Below are 23,537 nucleotides of genomic sequence, written 5' to 3' on the forward strand. Positions count from 1 at the left end.
CTTGGAAAATTTTCGAGCTTGAATTTGCACATGTAGATCATCAAAATCTGATTCCGGACGAAGATTCTACGACATTTCTACTAAAAAGTTGGGTTCCGAATTTTCTGACGACGAAATTTGACTAAGTTTTCATATACACACATGGATTCACATTCATTCATTCAAAAATCAGAACTTTAATACTTCTATGAAGAAGGTACAGGGTATATGCTTACTTGAGAGGTATCCAAAGCGTTCAAGGAGTTGGGATTGTCCGTGTCAACGATGGGAGGATCATTACTTTCATTCGGCTCCAAATCCTTAGAACCGCCTATGTCTCTATTCTCAAGAGACGGTCGACTAGCAGCACTCTTCATTTCCATAACGACATCCTCCTGGATATATTCTCAAACAATTAGTGTTTCATCAATAAAGCATCATAATCGAACATGTGAAGAGATACTTACAGCTTCTTCTTCATCGCTCAAGTCAGGAATTGCTTGCTCAGAGGCGGAGAACCAACGACCATCAATACTTGATGGAGCAAAATTCTGCAGCAGAATAACAATATCGGTTTCAAGATCCTAATAATATGGGCGAGAAAGAGTCACAACGAGGAAAATATTGAAAACTCACCAAAGCACCAACTGGGGACTTTACGGTATTAGGTAACAACTTATAACCTTTATGCCTGCCTTCTCCGCCATGAATAACCGCCTCAGTCTCTGAGAAATCTACACCAATTCGAGGTCGTATGTTACGACCGTCCTGTGGTAAAATTCAGTAATATAATCAGAATTCAGTTCTCATAATTTCATGAAGATTATATGAAGAAACATACCTGGGAGCATCCTGGAGACGACTTTCGCTTATCACCAGAAAGATACTTCAATCTTGGTCGACTAGAGATCATCTCAGCCGAGGGAAGATCCTTCAATGGAGGTCTGGCAAATCTTACAAAACCACGCAATCGCCCAAGTTGTTGATCCCAGAATTCTACATAACCTGGGGTTACATAGGCGAATCTATCGGAGCCAGGAAACCAGTAACTACTCCCTTCCACGTGAGTATAATCCAAATGAGTCCTAAGCTTCTCAACTGATGGCTTCCTTCTCCGTATGGTTGGAACACACTGATCCATACTCATTTATCGAGCCACCCTATCAATATTATACTCCTCCACTGAAATCTCTCCAAACGTGGTTGATAGCAAATGACCAGGGGTACAACTCAACATGAAAGATCTCTCGCCATCACTCAGATCCGCACCAGATATCAAACTCATACTTTCTCCAGTATTGAAAGTCATCGGATGAGAAATATAATCAGGGACTGACACCCACGGGCGGAAGTTGAACTCAGATTCTTCATCTAACACATCAATGAGGCGTGCTTTAGAACGAGGATGCTTTGTGGACCAACGCATGATCCTAGCATTATCTTTCCCAGGGAAAGTATGGCGCGCATCAGTACTCGGTCCTTGCAGAACATACATGGAATAGGCGCATAATTCTTGAAGTGCTCCCACATCAAAGCTTGAAGAAACATTGTGTTGGCATAACACTCAATCTTCATAGAGTCGTTCGACACACTGGAGTCTATGATCAAGGAGTCCAAGTTGTAATACAAGGATCCTAAGAACAAACTACCTATCGGAAGTTGCTCACCGTGAGCCATCTTAATAGAAAAGGGAATCACAAAAGGCTTCAACAAGTTTCCATTGTCTTCAAAAATGTCTCTAGACAACCATAAACATAAGAAAGTAGCAATGGGTAGCATACCGTCGATGGGCTTATCAGAAACCTCGTCTTTGGGCCACCAATGTGTCAACCAGGAAGTATAACATCCTTTACTGCTAGCCTTATTCGCTTTCTCCATTGCAGATGTCAAGACATGAGAAACGGCGGTCTCCTCATCTGAAAGATCCCCAGGGAGATTGCCCGTGATTGGGAGATGCATCAGGGCTGCCACGTCTTCCAAGGTAATGGTGAGCTCTCCCCATCTACATATGAAAGTGTGAGTGGGGATGCACCAGCGAGCAAAAAGAGCCACAATACCGTTTGCGTCGTGAAAAATGAACAACTCTCCATAAGCTTGAATAGCTCTCGTCACCTGCGTCTGGTCAAGCATAGTTCTCACATGAGGAAAACCCAACATATGCCTCGCCCAGCCAGCAAATTTCTCCAAAGGTCGTCGAGAAAGCTTAAACTCTATGATTGATGGGGCGAAGATCCCTCGTTCAAGGCAAAACCGAATCACTGTCTTAGGAATCACCAATTTCTTCTGAGTAACAGTTCTGGGATTTACCAAAAGACGATACGCTGGAGACCTCAAATGTTGATCAGCTCCCTGAATATCTTCTTTGAAGAATGCATCATCTATGTTCGAGACATTCTTAATCCCAGGGGTTTCATCTTCGTATCCCCCAACAGAAGTTTCATCCATGCATGTCTCATCTCTAGAGATATCATCATCAACGCACATCTCTTCCCTTGAGGCGTCGTCAGCTTGGGAATTGGTCATCTTTGCTGAGTAGCTGAAAAGGTTCACACTACATTCTACTTCAGTATGCCGTCCAGATATAAATCAAGGAAATACAAGCAAAAATGGTAATTCCTAAATCTTACCTTTTATACTTCCACTAACAATAGTGATAGTAATGCTAGAGTTAACACCTCAAAATCGTTCGTCTCTTCGAAAACTGCAAAAACGAACGAAACTTTATCAATTTCCGAAACTGATTTTTCATGAAATCACGGACACAATTTTCATAATGTGAATATTCACACAACTGACCTATGAAGTTTATAACAATAAAATATTTCATTATAAAATATTTCGAAAAAAAACAGCAATTAATGCAACTTGCATACATAAACTCTCAAGGATATTATTTAATGAAAACAAACTTATGAAAATAAAATATATCATCATATTTTGCACAATATATGTCACGGCTCCATATATATATAAAAAAAAAACTATTTTTCCTTCGTATCGTCGTTATTTGTCTTTAAAACGAAGGTTTATTTCAAAATACTGTGAAAGCTCACATCTCATACATATGATAAAGTTTTGTATTTACATGAAAGCTGATAAGAAAATTTTTATCACTGGACACAAGTTCATCATATGAATTTTCCTTCGAGTCGTCGTAATTTGCCTTTAAAACGAAGGATTATTTCGATTTCGTGAAAATTTACTCCTTTATGATAAAACCGTGGTACACATGAGAACTCATACAGTAAGTTTTATCACTGGACCTAAGTTCATATATTAAAAAAAAAAATCTCCTAAATCAGGGATTATAGTTAGTTTTCAAAACTAACGATCGAACGAACATACGTTTTCAAAAACGAGGGTTTTTCATAAAACTCACACCAATATATACACACATGTATATGGTTTCATCATGACCAAAAACATGAACAACTCATGAAGGTCACAACATCAGTATACATCAAAAAAAAAACGCACCCACCTGGTCGGCCGGAAGTTGGCCGGCGGCGACGGCGATCAGGTGGCGGCGCAACTTCAAGCTTCTCCTGCTGGCGTGAAGGAGGAGAGGTGATGGAGAGCTGGACGTGGAAAAATTAAAAAAAAAAAAGGACTAATTCCTTTTATACAATTTTTTTTTATTCCCAAAACCTAATTTTCCAAGGATTTCCTTATTGGGCTCGGCCCGCGAATCCTAACCGACCACGGACTCGTCGTCCAAACCAGCGGTTCAACACCAATTTATGCTCATCAAATGACGCTCCAATCATGACATTGAAGCCTTCATCAAGTCGTGGTTTGATCATGCTCTCTAAATCCGGTAACGTCTCAACTTACGACTAAGTTCAATTACTGGTATTATTATTTATGGCCGGAAAATCACCATTTAATGCTGACTGAAGAACACATCTTTCCTCAGTAAGCAGGGGACTTAATATAGATGGTGGATTTTCGACAAGGGCTAAAATCGTAAACTCATAATTATACGAAGCTCTGATCTAGCAATCAGACGTGAGTATTGAGACACGGGTCTCTCATCGAATTCTCAACAGAGAGTACTTTCTCTCAGAGTACATGTAGAAATGTAGTCTCACGACTGGACAACGACATATCTCATGAATACTGAACATTTTCAGTGATTATTTCTATATAGTATCACGAGATGGACGGCTCCTAGACAGCTTGCTCTGCTAGTATAGAGCGATAACGTCTTCAGGAACAAACAACGAGTTTACCCTGACTATATAAAGGATATGACTTACCGACAAGCTCATATCGGGAAAATTAATGCTCCTAGACAGCTTGCTCTGCTAGTATAGAGCAACAAAGTTAATTATTCCTAATTAAGATTAATTCTGCCGTGACATTCACTATTGAATTCCTAGAATAATCTATTATTGCTCCTATTCCATGGTCGAATCCACGACTGGTCCCATGAAATGGAAATAACAATTGCTCCTATTCCATGGTCGAATCCACGACTGGTCCCATGGAATGGCAATAAACAGTTGTTCTGATTCTATGATCGAATACACGGCTTGATCTCATAGAATAGCAATAACTATATTATCTCATTACTCCGATTTCATGATCGAATCCACAACTGGTCTCATATATGGTAATAGATAAATCTTAATTACTGATTCTATGGTCGAATCTACGATCCCATGGAATGGTAATGCTCACTTTATTATTCTGCATTCGTAGTCGAATCCTCAGCTGATCTTATGAATTAATAATAAACATTTTATTACTCAGTTTTGTGAATTATTCTCCACAATTAGTAATAAATAATCAACAACCGGGCGTCTGAGCTACCTCTAAGTAAGCCCTGATTCAAATGGTGAAGGTGTATTCAACGACGATACACTAACAGTCACCGCACGAACGAGTATTTCAAAATACAACGAAACGATGAACCTATGCAAAATAGGGAAGAAAATAATAAAATAATTAAAAATATTGACCAGGGTGCTGGGAGCACGGACACACGACCGACCGACGGTGTCATGGTTAATCCCACGCCAGTTTTATATTTTTAATGCATTTTTATTATTTTCCATGATTTGATGAAAATTCTCTCATTTTATCAAATCTCCTTCGTCTCGAGGAAACTCCTCGGTTTCATGGTATTTTCATAAATTCGTAAAAAAATAATATAAAATTAAGAAAAAAAGTGTGGGACGTGACCGTTGGCCAACTGGCCATGCCTTGGTCCAAGCCGGCCCCACACCTCACGGTTCCTCATTATTTTATTATTATTATTATTTCTCTAATTTCATGAAAAAAACTCCTTGATTTCATGATATTTTGCACAAATCATCAAATAATAAATAAAATTATGAAAACTTATGGGACCGGGCCACTAGCCGGCCGGCCATGCCCTAGCCGGTCCCACACGCCCCTTGTTTTATTATTTTATTTTATTTTTCCTTGAATTCATCAAATTCCTTGATTTCATGGTATTTCTCTCAAATTAGGAAAAATTCCCTCAAATCATGCAAAATACTCAAAAAATATAAAAATTATGAAAACTCGTGGGACCGGGCCCTTAGCCGGCCGGCCACGCCCCCACAGTCCTACACGCCCGTGTTTTTATTATTTTAATATTTTTTGCTTCCTTGAACTCATGAAAACTCCTTCAATTCATGGAAACTCCCTAAATTCATCAAATTTCTTAAAATTCATGAATTCTTCATAAAATCATCAAAAATATTATAAAATTAATGAAAATGGCACCACAGGACCGTGGTCACGACCGGACGACCATGCCTTGGCCTCCGCGGTCCCAAGCCTCCTTATTCCTTATTTTATAATTATTTTCCATCATCTCATGGTGTTTTCCTCAGTTTCGTCGAAACCCTAATTTTGGCATATTTTCTCGAATGAATGCTCAATTGCACGCCAAAAGATATCAAAATTCTCAGGACTGAGACGCGGACGCCTTGGGGACAAGAGCACGCTATCTTGACCGACCAAGATTGACTCTTTGGCTTACAGAAGCCGGTCCCATCAAGTTTCACAGTTTTGACTTAATTTGCACAATTGCACGTATTAGGTCCAAGACTCTTCCAAACACTTTGGATTTTCATGAAGTGATCATCAGGCGGTCACGTGACTACCCAGGGACGGTTTCATGACCCCATGGTCGGTCCCTCACTCCGTCATAATTAATTAGGTTTTCTCACCTAAGGCTCAGACGAGCATTTTCGAATAAATGATTAAACCAGCATTTAATCATTCTTTCACCAACAAATCATCAACTTTTCAGGAGTTATTTGTATTTGCTCACGTGAGCATATGGACACTACATGGTTGATCCACGGTCCCATGTAGTCGCTCCCTCCTTCGTCCCATGGTTAAACTTCTGACGAACTATGAATTGATCATCAATTGATCAAATTAGGGTTTCTGAATCCAACGATCATCATTCCAGATTCCAACCTTAATAATTTTACGACGACCTCATGGTCATTAATTTTATTAATTATGCTCGGTTCAACGACCAGTATTCTAATTAATATTTTTGGTACGCTGCCAGTAATCCATCAGATTAGCAACACATGCTCAGACGATCAAATATTCAACAATTCATCACATGAGCAACACTTGCTCAGATGATAAAAATTTGCTCAAACCAAGGAATATTGGTTCAACAATCAATATTCAACGATCCATCGAATGAGCAATACATGCTCACTTCATCGTAAGAACTATACCTCTGTCTCATGACATGTTTAATTCATGAGTTTCAGAACACCATGTTCAACTCAGCAACTACATGGACTCATCGTCCCATCAAACCACGAAGTCATCAATTGACTAACATACCACGAGACATCAATCGTGTCACTTTGGGGGGATATCACTTAGGGTTTTGGTATGGCGGTCTACGGCACGTGTGTTCAAACACACGATGGAATGTGAGAAAGTCGTGCAATCATTTGAAGGAATTCACGAGGTAGTGGGTGGAAAATCGACCAAGTCTCCACACGTTGAGCAACTGGTTTTCAAACACGATATCCACTTCCCCACTCCTTGATTCCATCAACTGTCACACTTCATGGGGTCATGGTGTCTAAAATTCCAGCAATATAAATAAGTCTCTGAATCATGATTGAGGGGTCAGCATCAACAGTATCATCGATCTCACGTCTCATCGACAACACGAGATCATCAACTCATCAATTGAACAACTACTCTCAATTGAGCAATTTCAATCATTCAGAGCTTATCATACTCAGATATCACACACCCACAATCTTTGATTACCATTGATTCCATACATTTCCCAGCTTCCCTCCTACAGATAAACCCATCCTCTCTTGTGACCGAACTTACTCTGGAACGGTCATTGTCTTGATTTAGGCCGGAGTACTACAGATTGATCTCTCGAATCTAATGCACCCTCTTTGCAGCGGTGCATCTGTGTGAGGTTTAATATTTCGCTCGTTTCGAGGAGTCTCCTCAGTACGGTCGTCTCCTCAATTCCTTAAAAACCAGCAAATCGTTTTTCCCCATCTACATAGCTGTTGGAAGGAAGTTCTCTCATGGTGTCATGATATGGAAACCCTCTTGACAAATGATACTTGTGTAACAAACACATCCTTAGCCAACACGTGCAGTCCGCACACCTTGGGTTAGGAACCGTCTCACACACGAATCATGTTCTCGAACGTGTCGACTTGTTTTCTTGACATATTAAAAAGGATTTTTCCCATAGTTCTTGTTCTCTTCACCTTCTTCAGTACGAGAACTTGAGAGAAACCCAAACAATTCACATATCTCTTCCTCCATTTCGTTTTCTTGAACCTTCTTCTAGTGGTTGATAGTTTTGGAATTAGAAGAAGACGATGCTTCCTGGGTCGAAGACGGTTTGTGTTTCTAAGCTCGTTTGTGTATTTCACCTTAACAACAGTTCGCGAACCAAGTAAGTATCTTGAATATCTTTTGAAGTTCTTCTCTTTACCATGGAACATAGAAGAACTAGACATATTGGTAGCTCAAGCCGACAACCAAGAGATGAAACATTTTTTGATCCTAGTATAGGTGCCAGTTTTATTAATCCCAAAGATCGTGAACTGTATTTAGAATTCATGAACAAAACACCCATTCGTGAACGGGTCTTTGACCCATATAAAATTAGAGTTCCTCATTTGGACGACTTTTTTAATCATCATCATTGGGGAATCATTCACAAACCCTTAGGTATTGTTCATGCTGAAACAGTTGCTCAGTTTTATGCAAACATTCACGGGGAAAATACTGACGACTACTCCTTCAAAACTATGGTAGGAGGTACGGTTATTACCGTGAACAGGGAAACCATCTCATGCTTGATAGATATACCCATTGGAGGTGCTAGGTTTCCTCCACCTGAGTATGAGAGACTATCATTAGAAAATCTATCCAACATCTTGTTTGATCAAAACCTTGTTCGAAATGCTGGTAAGGTTTTTGTAAAAGGAGCCAGTCTACATCTTAAAGTTGCTGCAAAACTCATTGTGGAAATTATGATGCCAAGCACCTGTGATAGTAATCGTTGGACCAGGGAGCTTACCGAGTTCATTTACCTTATTGTTGAAAGGAGGCAACTTGACTTTTGTGGAATTATCATTAACTCTTTGATTAGTGTCAGACACACTGACAGGAAATCTGGGTTACCTTGTCTCATTTCAAGGATCTGTGCTAACTCCAATATCCAGATGATTGGATCCAATCTTGGAGGACCAGCTGTGCTAAATATGTCTAGTATTGAAAAGATGAGGCCTTCTACTGTTAGAAACGTCCCAAGAAACTCGTCTGTATCAGCTGCTAACGAAATTGCTATTCTCCTTGAAGAACTTGCCCAAGCAAGAGAAGAAAATGCTATTCTCAGAGAGAAAGTTGAATATGCTGGAGATGTTGTTCCATAACTCGTGGTAAAATTTTATGAGATTGAAATGGATCACTATGGGTTGAGCGATTAGTACCTAAAACTTCTTATGTTGCTTACTTTATCCTTCTCTCGTTGGGTTTGAACTTATCTTTATACTTTATGGGATGTAATAACTCTTATGTTTAGTTGTTGTATGTTTATCTTTCAAATTAAAGCTTGCTACATAAAATGCCCATATGTTGTCTATTGTAACTCTTTCACCTGTCAATATGAATATATTGATACAAGTTCGATGAACTCTTGACAACATATACAAAAGTTAAGCCTATATTGTCAATCCTTGACAGAAGATAGGTTAAAATATTTTGTATCCAAGGATTATTACTATTGTATATGCTTGTGCAAAAGAATGAATCCTTGTGTATTCCGCGGTATAGATCTTCATTGATCCATCTTTTTGTATTACCGTCAAGCTCCATGATGTGTCTTATGTTGAGCATGATACAACTAAGTTGATTATTTTTTATTAGCTTGGTTGGTTGTTCCGTGAGGTACGTTATGTTGAGCATTTAGAACTAAATTAATCATCTCCTTGGTTATTTAGTTATTACTCCACAAGTTCTCTTGTGTTGAGTATATGAACGATTAAGCCAATCACTCTCTTGTATGATTAACTTAGTCATTGCTCCGTAAGTTTACTTATGTTGAGCACAATGAATTAAATTGATCACTTTTGTGGTTAATTTGATTATGTATTCCGATTAGATTATTCATGGGTTTACTTATGAATAATTTGATTGAGTGTTGGATATAAAAATCATTCTCATGGTTTTGGTGTCCAATAAAATCCTTATTTTCTCTTGAAATTAAGGTCGCTCGTTGTTGTTCCCTTGGGAATGACATCAAATGGGGGAGAGTTCTTTTGAACTTGTGCTTAATGGTCATATCTTGAGGGGTGTGCGGCTGTGGATTTTAGAGGGGTTATCTTGTATCTTTAAACTCCTTGACGAATGTTGTTAGCTTCGGCTATATGATGGCATCTAAAGAAAATGATGTGTGTTTCTTTCTCTCAGTCATGAAATGTCTATTACGAAAATTTCATTATGATCCCGTTCTTGTACCTTTGCCAATTTTATTGACAAAAAGGGGGAGAATTAATATGTAGTTCACACTACAAATACATATGGTTTTCGGATCATCGTGTAAGGGGGAGTGGTTTTCATGTGAGATGGAGTATTAACTAAGGGGGAGTGATACATATCACCATAGGATTATTATTGAAATTGTGATATAATTGGACTTTGGCACTGTATAATAATACTATGACATTGTATAACAATGATCGAGACCGATGCTTTCTCATTGTTATAGCTACGGATCTTCAACAACGGTGATGCTAAACTTACAACCTTTGGGATCATTGGAGTACTTGGAAGTGACGAAGATTTAGAGGAATGTTGAATATTAGACATGTGGAATATAAGCTACTAAAGTTTTATTATCTTTTTTGTATTCCATATGTATTGATAGTTTTGTCACTAAAATTGACAAAGGGGGAGATTGTTAGAGCACTGCTCGGTCAAACTCGCATGTGTTTCTATCTCAAGCATGTTTGTCAATGTTAGTGATCAAAACTATAAGTCTTGATTTCTAGTCTCTTATAGCTAAGTCTCGGACTAGGATAGTAAGTGTAGTTGAGCTCAAGGACTTCATGGCGATTCATCATACAAGAAGAAGATCTACTCAAGGAACCGGTGGAACTTCTCGACAAAAAGGTATGTGGAGACTTGAACTTATTTGTCACTCAAAAGTCTATCTATTCTATCTCATACTCTTTGAGACAAAAGTCGTATGCTATATATATAGACTAGATCATACACATTTGGTATTTCGAGCCGAGTATACCTCGCATATCTATATCTCGAAATATGTGTTGGTAAGATTTTCGCTTCGACCAAGTTTATCTTTACCTAGTGACGAAAGTCATGAATGTTTCAGTCACTTTGAAAATTGCTTTGACGAGAAATAGTGTAACAACTATATAACGTCCTCTAAGAATGTTTCAATGATTGGAATGAAAGTTTAGATTACATAACCAATGGATTCCTTGAACCGAAGTTTCCGAACTTTGTTGATCAAGAGAACCGGAAGTATGGCAAGTGCCAAGTCCGCGAACCCAGTCCGCGAATCGGCGTAGTTCTCGAACCCGAGAATTTCTGCTGGAGTTTGTAAACTCTATCCGGTGTCTTAAGTCCGCGAACCTAGTCTGCGAAATTGAGAAGGTTATATATCTAAAGATGATTTCTGAACTTAATCTTAAAAGACTAAGGAATGCATTTGCAAACCGCGGATATTAAAGTTCATGAACCGATTCGAGTGAATCAAATCATTTGTGCTTCAATTGTGTCTTGTGTAGTTACATAAGATTTCCTTGCAATTGAACAACTCTCTTAACTATTTCATTTGAGTCAATTGAACTAGTTATGGTGAAGAAGAAAATGGTTGGTATGAAACGCTATATGGTTAACCTCTTTGGGTAGACTATTGTTGAACCAACAATGTACACGTTTGGGTGCAGTTAACAAACCTAGAAGCGTACAATCATTTGTGTATGACAAGCTAAGTTTTCGATCTAACGGTTGAGAAATATTAGCTTGAATCTAAATTAGGTTTTCATCTAACGGTGAATATTGATTGCTTTGTAACTAAGGCAAAACCCTGATTTGAAAGGCTATATAAAGGAGACATCTAGTATTGTGCAAAACTAATCCACACACCTCACATTTGATACTAGTTTGTGTGCTAGAGTCGTTTCTCCTTTAACCTTTGGTTTTCTTCTTCTAAAACCAGGTTAACGACTTAAAGATTTCATTGGGATTGTGAAGCCAGACTGATACTACTTTTATCGTAGTTGTGTGATCTGATCTTGCATCTTCTATCGTAACAGTACAATCATATTGATTGGCTTGAGATCGTGAGAGTTCTCCGATAGGAAAGATATAAAAAGTAATCACAAACACCTTCGTCTCATCGTTTGTGATTCCACGACATCTTGTTTCGCTACGATACGATTAAGATTGTTGTGAGGTGATTGATTAATCTAGGATGTTCTTCGGGAATATAAGACCGGATTATCAATTGGTTCCTGTTCACCTTGATTATTATCAAAATACGGAAGAAAAACTTTTAGGGTTTTTCTGTGGGAGACAGATTGATCCTTTGATAGACTTGTCTGTGTAAGACAGATTTGTTTATTGTTAAAGCATGCGATTTTGGGTCGTAGCAACTCTTAGTTGTGGGTGAGATCAGCTAAGGGAATCAAGTGCGCAGTATCATGCTGGGATCAGAGGCGTAGGGAGTACAATTGTACCTTGGATCAGTGGGAGACTGATTGGGGTTCAACTATAGTCCAGTACGAAGTTAGCTTGGAGTAGGCTAGTGTCTGTAGCGTCTTAATACAGTGTGTACTCAATCTGGACTAGGTCCCGGGGTTTTTCTACATTTGCGGTTTTCTCGTTAACAAAATTCTGGTGTCTGTGTTATTTCTATTTCCGCATTATATTGTTTTATATAATTGAAATAATACAGGTTGTGCGTATAGATCATCAATTGGTATAATCCAACCTTTGGTTGTTTGATTGTCATTGATTGATCCTTGGGCATTGGTCTTTGGTACCATCCAAGTTATTCCTTGTGTTTGATTAGGACTCTCTGATTTCTATTAGCTTAGTAAATCAAAAACAAGAGAGAGATATTAACTCCTTGAGATACTTTTACCTAGATTGAGCCTGACTGTCTAGTTGATTCTCTAGAAAGTATTTCGGAATTAGTCCATACAGATTGCTAAGCGAAATATTGGGTGGTGTTGTTAGATCCCCGCTTTTTCAACCTCATTCCTAATGTTTTCATTCGTTTTACTACTGAAGAACACTCTAGATTTTAAAAAGTTGATTAGTTGACCAGAAGTCCTACCAAACTCAGAAAAGAGGTTAACAAGGTTTCTGATGGTAGAAGCATTAGCTTCATAGAAAATCAGACAATCATATGCAAAAAACAGATGACTGATAGCTGGGGCTTTAGGAGTGATATTTATTCCTTACAGAAACCCACTCGGCATAAAAAATAGATCTTGATAATGCCTACATATAAAACATAAAAAGATAGGTTGAAAACGGGTCACATTGTCGCATGGCTCTAGTAGGTTTGAAAAAATCAGTGGGGGATCCATTTAACAAAATGGCCAGAGTGGTAGTTTAGATGCATTCTAGAACTAAGTTACACCATTTTTCGTTAAAACCTATCTTAGACATAATTTTTATTAGCAAATCCCACTCCACTCTGTCAAATGCTTTTGACATATCTATTTTTAATCCCATTTAACCATTTTTTTCCTTTTTTATTTCTCATTTTATGAATAACCTCATGAGCTATAGTGATATTGTCACTAATCTGCCTTCCAGGAACGAAGGCAGATTGAAAAGGTGAAATAATTTTATCAAGAAGACATTTCATTCTACTAGTCATTAGTTTTGAGATTATCTTATAAGAAGTGTTTGTCAAAGATATTGGTCTATACTCAGAAGGAGTTGTAGGATTCAGGGTTTTAGGAACCAAAGTTATGAAAGAGGCATTCATTTTCTTAGAAATATGACCACTTTCAAAGACAATCTGGATCATATGGGTTTGGTCAGCCCCAATGATGTCCCAATTTTGTTGATAGAAATTAGAATGGACCCCATCTGGACCCAGACTCTTGTCAGGTTTCATGGAGAATAAAATTTTTCTTATTTCTAACATATCAGGAGTTTTACAAAGCATCTCATTATCATATTCAGTGACACAAGTTGGGATAAGATCTAGCATTTTTCCATCAGTTATTGGATTAACAGTACTAGCTATATTTTTAAAGTGATTAGAAATAAAAGAAGTTATTTCCAGTCTACTAGTGGCCCAATCACCATTTTCTTTTTGAATTGTTTCAATCCTATTTCTCATATATCTTTGTTTGACCTTTATATGAAAATATCTTGTGTTTTTATCTCCTAGAGCTAAAGTATGATCTCTAATTTTTAATTTTTAAAAATTTTCTTTTATGTTGTACCGATCTGTGAGTTTAGTTGTCTCCATACATAAATCATTAGCTTTCTCAGGATAAGGAGGTCTACCATTTATCTTTATCAGATTTCTTTTTATAATTTCTATATTAGTTTTAATGTGACCATAACTAGCTTTATTCCACAGTCTCGGAGTGGTCTTAACTAAGGATAATTTTTTGTTAAACGTGAAAGCCGGTGACACGTGAACATCAGTATTCCAGCAATCCTGAATAATTGGCTTCCATTGCTCATGTTTTATCCATTCTCCAAAATACTTAAATGGGGAGGGACCATCATTCCAAGTATTGTGAGTGTTAAGCCAAATTAGTATATGGTCAGAAGTCAAGGGACCCAAGTGTCTCATATTAGAGTTGGGAAATGAAGTATCCCATTTAGAGTTAACCAGGGATCTGTCCAATCTTTATTCAATAAAATCTTGATCTTTTCTTCTATTGTTTCAAGTAAAAGTGCAACCTATGAATCCCAAGTCATGGAGACAACTATCTCCAATAATATTATTGAAAATTCTAGCCTCATTTTCATTGAAAGAAAATCTACTTTTGTTCTCTTCTCTATTAAGCACTACATTATAGTCACCTAGAATAACCCAGGGAATGTTAATTTGTGATGCCATTTTTCTTATGATACTCCAAAGAGTCTACTTTATGGTTACCAGAAGAGCTACCATAAAAGAAAGTAAGCATCCGGCTAGGTCTATTGTTAGTTGCGTGAATCTTAACATTTATATGGTGAAAATCATAATCAACAATTTCAATTTTCATACTGATTTTCCTCAATAAACATAGTTCTCCGGCCCTTTCCCTGGGTGATACAAACCAGTAATTACTAACATTAACCTTCCTCAGTAGTTTATGCATTTCACCATTTTATTGTTTGGTCTCAGATAGAAACATTATGTCAGGATTTTCATTGTTTAATGTATCATTTAGTTTATTTAGAGTTTCATCATTTGCCAACCCTTGGCAATTCCAAGCAATAGCACTGATAAATTGCCAGAAGTAGAAAACAGTTGGATACTCAAACACAGACAAGATGTGATTCACACTTTTATTTCTACTGAAATGTATAGTTATGGTATAATGTGTTGCTAACATGTGAGTTCTAAACATGGTATAATGTGTTAAGGGGTGCGAAGTGGGCTTGAAAGGCCATTTAGATAGCAGTATTTGCGTTCAAGCCTTCGTATACAATGATACTCCTTATGGCAGCCTGACACAGATTTCGGATACTCCTTATGATACTGAATTCCTTTGGCATTATGTTTATCAATGTAGTTATAATATGCACTACAAGGCAGAAAGAGATCGGGATAGATGCGGGAATGAACGTCATTTTTCTACTCGTAGGATATTTGAAGGAGAAACAATTGGTGTGTCTCTGGCCAAACTAATAAATAAGGCGTTGTTGAATGGTATTGATTTTACAAATACCGAAATAAATGAATTTGCTTTGTCTTTATCTAGATTTTTCCATTTGAATTTCTTTTTATTGCCCCATAGTTTCAGCCTTATATTTTGTCTACACACTTTCTCCAGTAGCCACGACTACCACTAGACGTACGTTTAAGGCATAAATTTGGGCACATCTGGGTATGCAAGAGAATGTTATTACGAGCATTTGACTCTTCTTGTTCAATTAGGGAGTCTCCTGCAGAAGATGATAGACAATTTGCAAACGTTGAGTTACGGCCAGTGAAATTCACAACTCCTACTTCTCCTTCCTGCATGATGGCCAATTTTTACGAAGCAATTTCTGCGTTGGTCGATCAAGACAATCGCTTTGGTGAAGCCAAAAGAATATACTCGAATTTCTTTTCCAAATCCTACTAAGATGCATGAGAAACAAAGCAAACCAAAATTGACAAATAAACATTCATGAGAAAATTCGATGCTAGACAAACAACAAATCTTTTATTTCTTGCAACAAACTTGTACACATTCACTAATATTCACTACAAATGTATTGAAACAACAAGCCCTAGTTACATATATTTCTCAAACATAAATGATTTATTCATGGTACTTATCTTGCTCACTAGATACCTAAAGACTTCGTTTAAAAAAAAAAAAAAAAAAAAAAATTGATTCCACCATTGTCGTCTGATTTTAGCCAGATATTTCAATGGCTTTAACTTCAGGCTTCTTCTCCTCAGTTTTTGGTACAATAAAAGTTAACACACCATTTTCCATAGTAGGTTTTACTTGATAAACTTTCGTATTTTCCAGAAACTTAAACCGACAAAGGAACTTTCCACTACTACGTTCAATTCGGTGCCACTGGTCATTCTTTTCTTCTTTTTGTTTTTTTATTTCTGCACTTATTTGTAATATTTTTCCTTCCTCAACTTCAACTTTTACTTCTTCTTTCTTTAACCCCGGAAGATCTGCTTTGAACACATGAGATTCTGGTGTTTCTTTCCGATTTCTTTTAAATATAGCCCACATTTTTATTAATCGTAGTCCAAAAAATTTAAGTTAAAAATGAAAAACCAAAACTTAAAATAAAAAACCAAACAAGTTTTAATTTTTTTTGCTAACAGTTAAACATAGATCTTCTTACTCAAAATCAAAATAAACTCTAATTTTTTTTCTTTCGTACTCCTATTTAAAATTAATTATAATTGCTTTTTTTAGTATCTCACAAATTGAACAATTATGGGAAAATTAGGCTAAGGCCCAACCCATGGATAACCCATAGTATGAGGCCCCTAGTTAAAAGAAGTTTAAATCTAGGCCCGAGTTATTAAAAGACATCCATACCCTTTTTTTATATTTCCAAACCCCAAATTAAATAAAATTTAAATTTAAGCTCAAAATATTAAAATATACTAAACATGATGTCACAACCATCTTTAACGACCGCCACCACCACCACCAACCACCACCTCCGACGACCGCCGCCACCAACCACCACCTCCGACGACCGCCACCACCAACCACCACCACCAACAACCACCTCCGCCGGCGACCACCAGCGCCTCCGACCACCACCACCGAAACCACCACCAACCACCACCTCCGACTACCGCCACCACCAACCACCACCGCCAACCACCTCCGCCAGTGACCACCAGCAGCATCAGAAACCACCACCAACCACCACCTCCGTCGTCGGCGGCCACCACCGCTGACCACTGCCTCCCACCAATAATATATGGATGTGTAATCTGAAGTTATACATGCAACGAGCATGTGTATCCAGAAGTTACACATGGGTATGGCATGAAAGGGTTACACATGTGTACGACATGTGTAAGCAGAAGTTACACATGCATATAACATGTGTATCCAACGGTTACACATCCATATGGCATGTGTAATGAGAAGTTACACATAAAAAAATAGACATAAAAAAGTAAACACAAAAAAAATACATGTATTACACTTTAAGATTTATTTACAATAATTTCTTAGCATTAGTTACACACGTATCTGTCTAGTGTAATTGGGAGTTACCTATGCATCTATCTAGTGTAATTGAAATTTACACAACACTATGCACACTTTCAACAACATTTATCCTACAGCTACCACCATGACTCATTTCATCATTCTCTACCAGCATCAATTCCTGACAAATCCACTGCAATAGCAACATACATTGGCAACTCTGCACCTGTTTATCCTAACATGCATCTAGCATGCAATATTGAGTTCTCAGACTCAGGCCACAACTTACCACATATCAATTCCATCGGAACCCATGTCCTGCAACTGCAACCAACACCAACTGAGTACAAATCTCAGCACCAGCCAGCTTCATTTCCTCTATTCCATACCACTGTCTTAACTGTAGTTGCACCAGTACATGTAATGTTAACTCCTAACATAAATCTACCTGAGCATCATTAACTCAAACCATTCTGATTCTTCAACCAGTGCATACCTGAGCTATATGATAGCAATAACAGTACTCGTTCATTACAAACCAATGCCAAATCTGCATCTGTACAACTTGCACACTCCTACAGCTCTCTATGAACTTTCATACTCTGAAATCAACACATCCATAACCTTTTCAGTACCATTTCATTACAAAAGATCAGCATACCTTCCACTACAAATTTCATCAAATCATAGCATATGTATAATCAGCTAACTAAACACTCATAAACAAGCATGTATAATCATCTAGTACACATAAAATGCATGTGTACTTTGGAGTTACACATGCATATAAAATGTGTAATTTGGAGTTACACATGCATATGAAATGTGTAATCAACAGTTACACATGTCATATAAGGTGTGGTGGCTCTGGTAGTCACTCCATCAGCTGCAACCATTCTTCAGTATAGCACCAGCCATCACTCTGTAAGCACCATCACCTGCACTTCCTACCACAGCCACCACACTTGTATATTTGACAACTAAATATAGCAAAATCATGAGCATCTTCCTAGATGCTCATATACAAATCACCTCCAATACATGAATACTAGATACTTCAGTTGTAGAAGGCCAAGGAAGTACCTATTCAGATATAAACGAAGACTCACAAACATCAAATAAAACATACAACTACAGGCCAGGAGCAAACATCTAAAAAAGGATTGGTTTCACATGAACATCATTCTTGGTTCAGTTTAAATATGTCAATATATGTGATGATATCAAGTGCCAAATCTAGTCTATCAGTCAAGTCCAGTGAATTACTTGTAAAAGTTTCAGACAAATAACAAAAGGTACTGGCATTTAAAAATCGAAACACAAACCTTCATCCTTGCACTTCTGATACAATTAAGCAAGCTCTATGTAGTTTAACGTAGTCAATCCACTACAAAAGAAAAATTCAGGAACAAATAAAATAATCAAAATTATTGCCAGCACCATTCAATATTTTCTAAGAACTGTATATGCATATCTCATCAAATTAGCATGTGTAACTTATAGTTACACATCTAATTAACATGTATAACTAGTAGATACACATCCATTTAGCTTGTGTACCTATAAGTTACACATTTAATTAGCATGTGTAACTACTAGTTACACATCCATAGTCTACCAATGCTAGTTAAACACGCAGACTGTCACGTAGAGTACACATAGCTGCAAACTGATAAACAAGGATATGGTTATAGAAATCATATGATATCCTTCTCAGAGTCGATAAAAGATGAGATTATAGATGGCTAACATATTTAAAACATGATGTGCATACAAATATATTTCATACCAAAACACCACCACTAAGACAAACAGAATGTAAAGTAGATCCAACTTACAGTGTCTAACACAGCTCCAACATCCATACCAAACCTCTAAGCTTCATACCAAAACACCACCACTAACTCCAAATACAAATTATCCATACTAAACCTCTTAGATTCATACCAAAATACCACCACTAACTAGCAATTACACGAAGATAAGACCTTGGGTGTTTTGGAAGTAATGTCTCAACAATGGGGGGAGGAAAGTGCCTGCAATTGCTTTTGTCTCAACAATTGGGTGCTTTTGTTTGCTTAGCATGTGTAATTAGGAGTTATACATGCACCTGACTAGTGTAACTGAGAATTACACATCCATATATGACATGTGTATCCAGCAGTTCAATGAAAACACATATGTAACTATAAGCTACACATTCAATTAGCATGTGTAACTCCTAATTACACATGTGTATACGCAAATTATACATGTGTATACGCAAGTTACACATGAAATTTGGATGTGTAGACGCAAGTTACACATGTTGTGCATCAGAATTCTAAGACTCATACACTTGCACAGTAATTTCTAAGTATCAAACTATCCATACACATTAATGAAACAACACAGAACATGTCTTATTGCTATAAATTTGTACACAGAATACAAAATTAATGAAACAACACAAAACATGTCATATTGCTATAAATTTGTACACAAAATACATCTATTCATAAAAAATGTTGAAAATAAAGCAAGTTATGTCAAATAAGAAAGAAAGAATCAGCTTACTTACCACTGACTTCAGATCCTCCTCCAAAACTTCTCCAATACCACCAACTCAACCACTACAACCTCCTCATCTTCCACCAGAACCTGCATATCCACCACCAACACTGCCACAGATTCATCAATCAAACGATGTGTAGGCGATATAAGCAAAATAAAAAAAAAAAACAAGTCAACAACAACAACAAAAACAACAGAAACAACAATATCCTAAACGCATACCTAGATTTAAAACTTGTTGATTCAATTAAAAACGCGAGAAATCTTATTGATTTTCAGATATTTTCTCGTACGACGAATTCATTTCTGCTGCTGTTGAAGATCTTCTTAGTTCCATTGTTGAATCTGCATAAAAAGTAAGTAATTACTGTTGAAGATCCAACGAAAACCTAACCTGATGCAGCTTAAAAACCAACTAAAACCTAGATTCAAATGAAATAGATTGAATGATTGATTTATATTTGAAGATTAACTGATGATCAGCTGCAAAAACTACTGGATCGATTCGTCTTCTTCTTCTTCACAGATCTGAAACGCTGGAGCCGAGAGAGAAAGAGACGGAGAAGAAAGAGAAAGAGAAAGAGAATGAAGAAATGAAATATCTTCTGATATATTCCTCTTGTATATATACTAAAGGGTAGTGTTGCCATTATTAAAATTCATAATAATTAATTATGGGCCAGATCTGAAGAAAATTTGATGTTTTGGGCCTAGTAATATCATTTTCTGAAAGTATGGAGTTGACAATATATGATCCATTTAGTGGGGCTTCTATATATTGAACCCATATAGTAGGGGGTTCTAGTATTTTTCACTATATATAAACCTTAATTCTTACTTTTTTCCCAGAACAAAATAAACTCTAATTCTTATTTTTTTTTTAAAATTTCTTAACCATGATTACATCAAAATTGATCAGGGTGCATATCCTAATTGTTCCCGTAAAAAAATTCCATAACAATGTCAATCGAAATGAAATTAACTAAGATTTTAATTCTTTTCTAAAGACTATTCTCCTACAACTCCATAAACATAATTTATAAAAAGAAAAAATCCATAAGATGATATTTTTTTCTACTTAAATTGATCGAAGGTGTTGATTGTTCTTAAAAAAACATTAATTAAGACAAATGTGTTACATAAATTTGATTATATGATTAACCTTTTTTTTTTGATGTTGATTTAGGAATTTAATGATTATCTTATTACTATGGGCTATATATAATAATTATACATAATTTCGTGGGCTATGTCGAATGATTATAAAGGTCTGTTTGGTTATCTTAAGTACTTATTTTAAATGGGCTATGGTTCATAAGTGTGTGGGATACATTTAAGAGAAGCCTTCTTTACAATCGATTTGAGTGTTTGCGAATTGAGTCGCTTCATTAGGAAACTCGGTGCGCATGATGGCAAATGATGGTGAACTGAATAGATCCCATACAAATGAGAATGAATTGAAAATGTTGCATCGGCCACCGAAGATGCTTGGAATTATCGACATTTTAGAGAGTTTAAAATTGGGAAATGAAAGATGAATGAAAGTTTGATTGAATACTTTGATTTTTCTTGTTTTTGATGATATTTCTTGTTTTTGATGATGGATGAGAACGGAAAAGAGAATTGGTATTTATAGAGAAGAGAGAAATTTTCAGGAGTTTTAAGGTATTGCAACTGATTAACTACATACCTTTTGAGATGGTTCTAGGATTTCGATACGCGAATACAGTTTTCTAGTATTATCTGGAAGTTTCATGCGCTTACGAGATCCCCTGTTGAAGCCTCGCTTTAATGGGCCTCCAAGAACACCGTGTGATGAGTAACAACTCTGAAAGAAAAATGCGTACTGGTCTGCTAGAAATTGATCGATCAAAAGATAGTCGAAATCCCATCATTAGGTCAACCACATGAATTTAGCTTAAATTTTGCACAAAATTGAAAAAATAAATAAATCGTCAAACATATCACTAGCATCCAAGAAAGTTGAAGAGTAATTTACTAACTAGCTACGGGAGAAGCACTGTTAAATGGGTTATATACGACTCCACTTATCCAAGATCAATATGTTTTAAAGTAAGATGAAGAAACCCTTGGTAAGGCCCTTTTTTTTTTTTACAACTTTTGACCTATGACTTAACTACTTAACTTTTTCAGCCAATAAACCATTAGTAAGGCCCTTTTCGCTTATCAAATATTTTGTTACCAAAAATCATATGTAATTAAGGCCATATTTTATTTGTTTTTTTCTCATTCCTTTTGATCTTCCGATATCTCTACCGGAATCCATCTCTTTCTCTATTCGGGTTTTCTTTCTTGACGATGATCACGAACAAGAAAATATAAAGGACATGATGCGGTTGGGAAAGATCAAAAACCATTTATGAGGTAAGTTATACACATACATGTTAATATTTTACTAGTTAGTAAAATTGAAGAGTAATATATATGTTTTTAAGTAAGAGGAAGGAACCCTTTGCAGGGCCTTTTTTTAGATTTTCGACCTATGACTTAACTACTTGATTTTTTTAGCCAGTAAAGATGCAACTAAGGGAATTTATTCCACTTACCAAATATTTTTGTTACCAAATCATATTCAATTTAGGCCATATTTTATTTGTTTTTTTTCTCTTTCCTTTTGATCTTCCGGTAAAGTAAAAACTCCATATATTAATAAAATCTATATATTAATAAAAAATCAGAGTCCCAACTTGGGCCAGTTATAAATAGTAATAACCTCCTTATTTTAATATTAATAGCTTTTTTTAGTGCCGTCATAAGGAATTTACCTCCATATATTAATTTAATCGTCACTATTGGAAACTTATAGATCTTGTTACATCAAAATTTAAAATGAAACAAAATATTTATTTATAATTGTTTGAGAAAATGATATAACATTTTGAATTCTAATCGCATTTTTTTTTATTTTAAGATGCGTACGACTTCATTACTATGAACACCTTCTTGGAACCCAAAACATTTACAGCTTGTCGAGCATTTTTAAAGCTTCTTGGCATAAAATATTTGGTATCTCTGTATTATCATCATCAGGATTATCTCTCCCATCTTCTTGTCTAATTCCATCGTTCTTCGATTAAACCATATACCACTTGTTGATCTTTTGGATGATTAAGGAACACATCCATATCCATTGCCATTTACATACTTTGAATTAGCAAAAAAAAAAAAAAAAAAAAAAATTATATCTCCATATATATTATTAATTTTGTGAAGTCCAAAGGCTATTAATATATGGAGTTTTTACTGTATCTCTCTACCGGAGTCCATCTCTTTCTCCATCAGTTTTTTTCATGACGATGATCACAAACAAAAAATATGGAGGATATGATGCGGTTGGGAAAGATCAAAAACTATTTTTGAGCTAAGATATACACATACATGTTAATATTTTACTAGCTAGTAAAATTAAGAGTAATTTACTTGCTAAGAAAAATTGAAGAGTAATTTATATGTTGTAAAGTAAGAGGAAAGAACCCTTGGCAGGGTCTTTTTTTTTACAACTTTCGACCTATGAATCAACTACTTTACTTTTTCCGCGAATAAAGATGCAATTAATGAATTTTTTTCCGATTACCAAATATTTTTGTTATCAAAAATCGTATG

General features: G+C 36.3%; 1 protein-coding gene and 1 long non-coding RNA gene across 2 annotated transcripts; both read right to left on the reverse strand.

Moving 5' to 3' along the window:
• Positions 1-16,076: 16,076 nt before the first annotated feature.
• On the reverse strand, positions 16,077-21,417 carry LOC113361250 (17.8 kDa class I heat shock protein-like). The gene is made up of 2 exons (XM_026604555.1): positions 21,267-21,417; positions 16,077-16,390 (listed from the first exon to the last, which is right to left on the reverse strand). The coding sequence occupies exons 1-2, from the start codon at positions 21,415-21,417 to the stop codon at positions 16,077-16,079; spliced, it is 465 nt and encodes a 154-aa protein (XP_026460340.1).
• On the reverse strand, positions 17,678-18,748 carry LOC113361251. Its single transcript, XR_003365029.1, has 3 exons — positions 18,686-18,748; positions 17,857-17,962; positions 17,678-17,760 (listed from the first exon to the last, which is right to left on the reverse strand). It is a non-coding gene; the product is annotated as an uncharacterized LOC113361251 (long non-coding RNA).
• Positions 21,418-23,537: the final 2,120 nt, after the last annotated feature.

The sequence above is a fragment of the Papaver somniferum genome, chromosome 3 (assembly GCF_003573695.1).
Source record: "Papaver somniferum cultivar HN1 chromosome 3, ASM357369v1, whole genome shotgun sequence".
Lineage (NCBI taxonomy): Eukaryota > Viridiplantae > Streptophyta > Magnoliopsida > Ranunculales > Papaveraceae > Papaver > Papaver somniferum.